We start from the raw sequence: 9,127 nt of genomic DNA, 5'->3' as shown, positions 1-9,127 counted from the left end.
AAAAATCATTATAATGATGTTGCATGATTGTCAAATGAGACATTTTTTTCACCAAGGAGCAACATAAATGTTTCTTTAATATTCATTGCGTTTCATGTGCTTGTTTAAATAAACATAGTCAGGTCTATTGTAAAGACACAATTTTACAGTACTTTCTTCGTTGTTTGAATAGTATGTATAAAGGCCAATTGTGGACGTACATATTTCTATGTTTTAAACTTAATAAAAGTTTTCCGTTTGTAGAACACATTATTACGTGCCTTTTACTTGTAACTCTGTCGATGCATTTGCTACCATGACACCATGTTTCCTTTCATCAAAGACGGTGCAATAGTATGACCCCATGTCTGCGTAAGAGCTATTGCTGACTATTAATACGGTTGTGATATTTGAGGGGAATGATCCTATAAGCATTTTCTCTTCTTTTGCATTGACAAATTGCCAGTTTCCAAAGGCAAAGGGATATTGTAAACCAGGTGCATGACATGTCAGTGTTGTTTTGTTGCCAAAGATAGCAGTGTAAGATGGTGATAACTCGAATGCTGGATCATCTTAAAAAGATAAGGCATGTTGTAAATTAGATATATAATGTATCTCATTCGCAATAGTTCTGTATTAACTATCTTTTCATATTTTTTTGTTCCATTACTGACGAATTTCAACATGCAAACAACTTCAAACAGTGATTGGCTTTAGTAGTTTATCACGTACAAAGTTAATCCACCATTTTCTACATTTGAAAATGCCTGTACCAAATCAGGAATATGACAGTTGTTGTCCATTCGCTTTTCATGTGTTTTGTCGGTTGATTTTGCCATGATTAGGGACTTTCCTATTTGATTTTCCCCCGAGTTCAATATTTTTTGTGATTTTACTTTTTGCACTTAGCAATTGTCTGATATACATGAATATAGTAATGTTTTTTTTAGGTGAGGTTTGTGTTTATCGTAGTACAATTAAAATTATTCCGACGTAAAAAAAATGTCATCTGCCTTTATTTTCTAAAAGGTCGATGTAGCTGTTTATGAAAATATCTTCACGTTTTATTCGACATCATAACACGTGTTGTTGTTTAAGATAAACTGATTGTGATGGTTTATAGGTTTTAACCTTCATGAGTATTACAATCTTACTATAAAAATTTGTACTCCCAGACAGTTTATTCAATGTCCATACATTTTTATTTTCACATGAAATGATTATATAATGTATTAGTCATACAAGTACTTACATTGGTTAATAACCAGTTGAATCTCAGAGGTCACATCGATGCTCATATCCTTCGTTTGAGCTGTACACGTGCATTTTGTTCTATGCTTGTCTATATCAATAGTAACAATTAGATAAAGACAAGTAACATTGTCAATTTGTTGTGATACGTATTCCCCATGGCACTGAAAGGATAGATTAGTTCTAGGACTGCCTACTTTACCAATACAACAGTTGAATTCAATACTTTCACCATCAACATATGGCCCAGGTGGTGAAATGGTGGTAAAATTGTCTGTACAAATAGAAATAGAGCCACCCATAATAAAATTAATTTTGTTTAATCGGTTCTATCTATTCATTTTTAGTTAATTATTGAACGTTATGTTTATTTTATCTTTGCCACCAAACCTTTTATAGAATTAGTTTTTTACTTTACTTGAATTTAGAACTTACTGTTTATGAAATAATCATATTCCAACTATGTTTGACATTTGAAATAACTACTGAAAGTACATCATCTGACTATAAGTAGAGATAATATAGCCATCTCTAAAAAGAACACTCAAATAGTTCTTGCTGAATACACCTAAGTTTCAACTTAAAGCCAATAAAAAAGTGTTTCTTCCAAACAAACACTTCTCGTCAATTGTGTTTGTCCGACTTGTGGTTATTAATTTTTATTGGTACTTTTACAGCTTTAAGAGCGTTCCCTTAAGAGGCGTCATTGTAGTAACACACGATGATATCTAATGCAAAACACTTTATACATTTCGAATGCCCTCCCATATTCAACAATTAACGCAAACCTGAGTATATAACGGGATAGAATGTTGTTTCCTGTTCATAGCTATCTTGTGATTGAATAACTATGCATGTACAAACTGAATTCACCATGTGTGAGTCCATTCTCAAATAAAGGGTAGATTTAACAACTTTGTCTAACTCCATTTCCTTTGTTCCGTTGTTACCATTGCAAGAAAATATCATTCTTGGAACTGGATTTCCCCCAATCGATTCACATGTAAGGTTAACCTCCTGTGTAAGGTAGAATGGACCTTCTGGTTTAATTGTGGGTTTACTAGGAAAATCTGTAAATTAATAAGCTATAAAATGAAACAAACATTCATACACTTCGTTGTAAAAAATTAAGTCTTAGCGAGTATGGATGCATGATCTTGAAGTCATACTATCAAACTATTGTATATTTGATCAGAAGTCCGATCTTAAACGTAACAGCAAAGCAATCAATGCGAACCATTGAAATATGATATGGATTATTTAGGGACTTGCCTACTTCAACGTCTGTTCATTGATCTGATTCAATTGATCTTCGATTTCTATTTGAAAAATTTGACTAAATATACGCCATTTCGATTTTTTTGTTGACATACTTATTGCAATGTTGCATGCTGTATCCACATTTTGTTTGACATCTTTAACAAATATGTCTGTTCACATATTGTTGTCAATATAATAGAGTTTTATGCGACTGTCATATAAATTAGAGGTTTAGCTAGCTATAAAACCAGTTATTATCAACCATTTCATATATACGGAAATGCACGTAGGAAGTCAGCAATATAACAGTTATTTTTAATTCGTTTGATGTGTTTGAGCTTTTGACTTTGCCATATGAAAAGAGACATTCCGTTTTGAATAAATTTTTAGTACGGTATTTTTTTTTTATTTTACCTCTTATGCTTGTTTTCACCTTAAGTTTATTGCATCATATTGGGTTTGGCATTAAAATACTCGATGCTGGGATCAGCCAATTTTCCAAGGAAATATAATTGCAATATGTCACAGTTCTGTTATATGTTCGATCAGTTATTGAAAAAATGTGACGAAGCCAAAATATTTTAAAACCAAATCTTATTGATGACACTAAAAGCTTATTTACTATAAAAGAAAAAAAAACTAAATAAGAATTGGTTTCTAAGTTGTTTTAGTTAAAGCGTTCCTGATAATGACCAATATTTAAGAAGTTCATATATTGACCATTATTTGATGACGTTATACATTTTCTTACCTGAGATTCTAATCGTGGTGGTTTTATTGATGACATTTTCTGAAGATGACCGATATTTACAGATCATTTGTTGCTGATCAGTAACATGAACATTATACACATTCAGGGTATACAAGCACTGATTCGAATTACACGAAAAAACATATCCTGTTATTCTGTGTACAAATGTTTCATTGCATATTCCACTGAATAATTTTTCAGAATTCCCAAAAGATAGCAGAACACTGCCAGTCTCATTGCATGGTCTAACAGAACAGATAAATGTAAGGTTACTTTCAGTATGAACTAAGGTGCCATTTGTTGGTGACAAATGTAGTTCATGCTGTTCCATGCCTAAAACAGTACAGTAAGGTTATAAGAAAGTAATAATACAATAAGTTGTAATTGTTCCCACGCAAATACATTTCTGGTATTATTGACTTAACAATATTATAAGTGGCGTGTGTGAGACTTAAACAAGACAATAATCAACATTTTTTTAAATTTTTAACTGAAAACCCTTTACTAAGAGGACGATGATAGTATTATTTATCAACATGAGATTTGATAATGCTAATAGAGCTGTATTCCTAATACTAAATTATAGGAAATGTTCTCAGGGAGATTACCTTTGCTAATTTCACGATATCGATAAAATTCCTAAATATTCTTTTAGGATAATAATACTTAGAGGAAAAAAATTGTGAAAATAAAACATGGTGGAGAGATTTAATCTTCGAAAACGCAAAATTTAACAGCCACAGAAAAAAACCACTGAAATATCTGTACTAGTTGTATCTTTGTTAATTTTCCTCACCAAATACTTTGGTATAATGGCTATAAATATATGAAATCAGATTAACAATTAATTATAATCGCAACGCTAATTATATGAACTAAGTGCTATCGCTATTACATATAAAATATCTTCAAATACTCATTCAAAAAGAACCTAGATTTATCAAAATAACAACTGCTGACCCTGTTGACTCTGTTCACTCTGAAAAGATATAAATGCACCAACCACAAGTAATTACAAACTTACCAATGATGAAGATAGCTGTAAGTATAATTTGCTTCATAATCGTTTTTTTTTTTTTGGTGTAAAGAAAAACTTTGTCGGATCAGTTAGAGTCAGCGGTTTTGATTTTACATGTAAATTTCCATGTGAATGTTAACATCCCGGAAATGATAGCATGTTTCAATTACCAAATGAGGAAACTATGTCAGACCCAATTTCGTAAGGATACGGGGTCAAACGGAACTCAACAAGCATCAATATGATATTTGCTTTTATTTCCTTAATTCAATTTTGTATTTCATATTTTTCATATTTTTTTTATTTAAACAGATTTATACTAAATGTATTTTAAATTTTTTTGATGGAGAAAAGAAAATGTTTATTCTATATGTTACATTTTAATGGAACATTTAACATCCCTTTCAAACACCAGTCCTTATTATTCTATATTGAAACCTTTGGATATTATTTTTGTCATTTGCATTATTGTAGCGAAGTCTTTAAGTATGTATGCGAATGAATTTGATCAAGTTTGTCATGTGAAACTTGATCCATCGACAAGTTTCTTTACGTATTGGGTCCTATAGTCTCTTATATTTATTAGTGCATCCAAGTATATTCCGCTCTGACTTGCACCTTACGTTACTTTTTCTATTGATTTTGAAAATTGGCTTGAAGAACTTGTTCAACCCAGCCAAATGTACCAAAATAGAAATATATCGTCGGTTTATATCTTTGGTTGAATGTGTTTTGTCATTAAGGGCAATTTAAAGTAAAGGGAGCAACTTCGAAAAATAACCTTTTTTCGGACCTTAGCATCTTGTTTAATAATTCTTATGTCATTTGCATATTATGGAATAAGTTTATATGATTGGTCATAGAACTTCCGGAAATGGCTCTTGACGTTGTTTATTTTTCGATAGACAACGTTGTACGAACTATTTTTTTTTAAAACAATTTAAACAAGATGGCGACGACAATAACGCATATCCGGCTCAACGTTGCAAATATGTTATAGTTATTGACCAAGCAAGTCGGTATATGGGATTTAATATGCACGGCTCGTGTGACCCTAATTAACCAGAACGACGTACCCTTTGACCCCTCCGAATCCGCCACTGCAAATTGTATATACTTTCAAATCGGTGTATGAAAAAAAATCAAAACTGAATGGTTTATTGAGTTTGGATCAATTGCGTTTGAAAATCTTTCCCTCAATTATATGCGTAGAGAAAGATGTATATTACCTTTTAAAATGTTTAATAAACAGAAGATACGTTTCTTTTTCCAATCTTTTACTCCCCAAACCCACAAATTTCTCTTTTACAATGTTTGTACAAAGTTCAACTTTGTCGTAATTTTAAGGCTGACGGCGGATTCGGGAGTGGGGGCGAATAGGTCGTTTACTCTTGGATTGGACCAAGTATCGAGTTTTATCATAAAATCGTCAATATTGTTTATAGTCTCCCTACACTCGGTGATATTTTTATCAATTTTGTAGAATAAAGCCCCTTTCAAAATCCAGGAACCGCCCCTAAAGGTAAAAATAAATTTGAACTGTGCAGTATTTCTGAGGTAGTTAATGCAAACCTTTGCTGTGCATTATCCAGATTATAGCACAGTAAGAACAAAGAGATTTTACCCATGTCATGTGTAAAGTAGTTTTTATTCTCGTCAATAGGTAGATTAAATAATTAACACAAAAAATTCATTTAAATGATAAGATGTTTTTGTTGTATATTTTTTATTGGGTAGCAAATTTCATGGAGTAATATTTTTGCCAACAAATATATGCATGCGCCTGTTCAATTCAATGTCACACATACAACTTTGGTTTGATAGATAAATTGAGAATGGAAATGGGGAATGTGTCAAAGAGACAACAACCCGACCAAATAAAAAACAACAGCAGAGGGTCACCAACAGGTTGATTTTTACTAGTAATAAATTCCACATCTGCAATTTCAAAGCATTATAAGGATTAAACGCCTTTTTAAATAAATTTATTGGTGTACAAACTGGACAAAGCCACTCACAAATATATCATAAAATTTATTAGTTTGTGAGTGACTTTATACACCAATCAATTCCTTTGAAAAGGCGTCTAATCCTATAATATATTAAAATATTGACCATTTGATGTTTTTCTGTGCTGTTAAGTTGTTGTGATAACGTCTCATTTCCATAAACCTAAGTCTTCAATTTTCATGAACTATTTTCAAAGTGTTAAATACTTAATCAAATGCTGTCGTACTCCAATTAATTTAACCGAAAGCTAGAGAATAATCGGAATCAAGCAAATAAGAAATAAAGAACACAAAAGTAGTATATTTAAATCAGCTCAATTTTGATACATTTATTTAAGAATTTAATGCTTCTTTTTGTAGTTTTATATGGAAACAAAAGCGTTGACAACAACATATGAATGACATCTCAATGGTATCAATTTAAGGTAGCACAATACAAAGATTTTATACCTGCAATTCCCCAGTTTGAAAATGCTGTAACTTTGTTTATAATGCTGGAAAATTTATAAAAGTGGTATTCATGAATAGCCAACAGATTACTCTTTCAAATTAATGCAATGTTAGTATTATACAACAATTATGAATCAAATATAATTCTAACTGTGTCAACAAAATTTTACAAGAAATTCCAACTTTCAATTTAAATAAGATTCTTCACGGATACCCCCTAGAAATAAAATATTACACCTAATCAAACATTATCTTCTTTTATGTGGTAAGGATATTACACTTTTTTTACACAGATTTATGAGAGAATGGAATACGATAGCGATAATTGGAGACATCCTTTTGTAGCTCCTGCTGTGTTGATTAAGATAACGTTGTTGTGTAGTTATAGAGAATTGGTTGATCCATATGATGTATCTTTGGCCAAACTGACTATGGACATTTTTACCACGTGTTAGATTGTGGTTTGTCAATACGTCGTCTGATCTTTTTATTACCGAACGTGACTTATTCCCGAATGTGAATGTTTTGCTGAGTGTGAATTCGTATTGCTTTGAGACGTGGCACGGTACTTTTCAATCCCAAATTAATTTGTTCGGTGTTGATGTTGCGTTTGTTGTTGTCATCGGATTTTGTCAAATGTCTTAACGTTTGTAGTTGTAAAGCGTATTTTTTTCTGTTGTACTATTGTGTTGTGTTGTGGATAACTACTCATCCAGTTCATTTGGTAGATTTAATTTTGGATCAACGAAATTTTCACTATATATTTGGTTTGCAGTTTGATCAGAAGAAACACCCACAAAGCTAGATTATACAATTAATTATCTAATTACTACTACAATTAAATATTAATTAGTATTATGATTTTCACTGTTATTAATATAAGTTAGATAAGTCGTACAAATCTAATCTTGCATTTCATCCGAATTCTTTCTTAATTTTCGGAACACGTTTTAGAAATTGAAATGTGACGTCACTTTGGGCGTTGCATCCCGGGCGGATAACCCTGGCCTCACAACTTTTTGGAACTTTTGGTCCTCGGCGATCTTCAACTTTGTAGTTGTTATGGCTTTTAAACTTTTTACATCTGAGCATAGTTTTGTGTGGACGTAGCGCGCGTCTGGCGTATAAAAATATTTTTTAACCTGTTACCTTTTGATGGCTATTATTCGTTTGTTTCTCTGTCCTATGTTTTCTCCCATTTATCTGTTTATTTATTGTAACCCTGTCGTGTAATGTTGTCATTTTAATGTTATAATTAACACTGTCATTAAAGCGGGAGGTTTGGCATGCCACAAAACCAGGTTCAACCCAACATTTTTTCATAAAATGATCTGTACCAAGTCGGGAAATTGGCCATTGTTACATTATAGTTCGTTTCTGTGTGTGTAACGTTTCGATGTTGTGTCCCTGTTGTGTCGTAGTTCTCTTATATTTGATTCGTTTCCCTCAGTTTTAGTTTGTAACCCAGATTTGTTTTTTTCTCTATCGATTTATGAATTTTGAACAGCGGTATACTACTGTTGCCTTTATTTACAGTATTGTCGGCTAAAAAAACAAGAATGTGTCCATAGTACTCAAATGCCCCGTCCGAACTATTATTTTGTATATTCAGTTGACCGTGAAAATGGGATAAAATCTCTATTTGGCAAAATTTGGCATTAAACTTAACAAGATCATATCATAGGGAACATGTGTACTAAGTTTCTAGTTGATTGGAATTCAAATTCATCAATAACTACCTCGACCAAAAACTTTAATCTGAAGCGAGAAAGACGGACGGACGGATGGATGGACGGACAAACGAACGAACGATCGAACGAACGGACGGACGCACAGACCAGAAAACATAATGCCAAAAAATGGAGCATAAAAAACCCAAAATGAAAATATGAAACAATTCAATTGAGAAATGTAACGGCTTAACGAAAAACATATAACACAGAATATATCTGATATGAATATCTGGTTGAGTTTCTCACCTAGTTCTATCTATATGACGTGATTCTAAACAAATGTCATACAAGTGGGAGGTTTCACCTTTTGTGCTGACATGAATTATCATTGATATTGTTATATTTATAAATTAACTGTTTACAAACTTTTGAATTTTTTGAAATACTAAGGCTTTTCTACCTCAGGCATAGATTACCTTAGCTGTATTTGGCAACACTTTTAGGAATTTTGGATCTCAATGCTCTTCAACTTTGTACTTTATTTGACTTTTTTTTTACTTTTTTGGATTCGAGCGTCACTGATGAATCTTTTGGAGACGAAACGCGCGTCTGGCGTATATATAAAATTTAGTCCTGGTATCTATGATGAGTTTATTTAGCTATATATCAACCAGGTATAAACCAGCATTTTCATCGAAATATGATAGTTGTTTTCTATTTATCATAGATTTTGGCA

At 32.0% G+C, this 9,127-nt stretch overlaps 1 protein-coding gene across 1 annotated transcript; it reads right to left on the bottom strand.

Moving 5' to 3' along the window:
- Positions 1-252: 252 nt before the first annotated feature.
- Positions 253-4,389, bottom strand: LOC143078635 (uncharacterized). Its single transcript, XM_076253483.1, has 4 exons — positions 4,266-4,389; positions 3,242-3,574; positions 1,232-1,504; positions 253-551 (listed from the first exon to the last, which is right to left on the bottom strand). Exons 1-4 carry the CDS (start codon positions 4,300-4,302, stop codon positions 253-255), a joined length of 942 nt encoding a protein of 313 aa, XP_076109598.1. The 5' UTR covers positions 4,303-4,389.
- Between the last annotated feature and the right edge of the window lie 4,738 nt (positions 4,390-9,127).

Source organism: Mytilus galloprovincialis, chromosome 6 (assembly GCF_965363235.1).
Source record: "Mytilus galloprovincialis chromosome 6, xbMytGall1.hap1.1, whole genome shotgun sequence".
NCBI lineage: Eukaryota > Metazoa > Mollusca > Bivalvia > Mytilida > Mytilidae > Mytilus > Mytilus galloprovincialis.
Note: the sequence above shows the minus strand (reverse complement) of the source record. Positions and strands in the feature narration are given on the sequence as shown.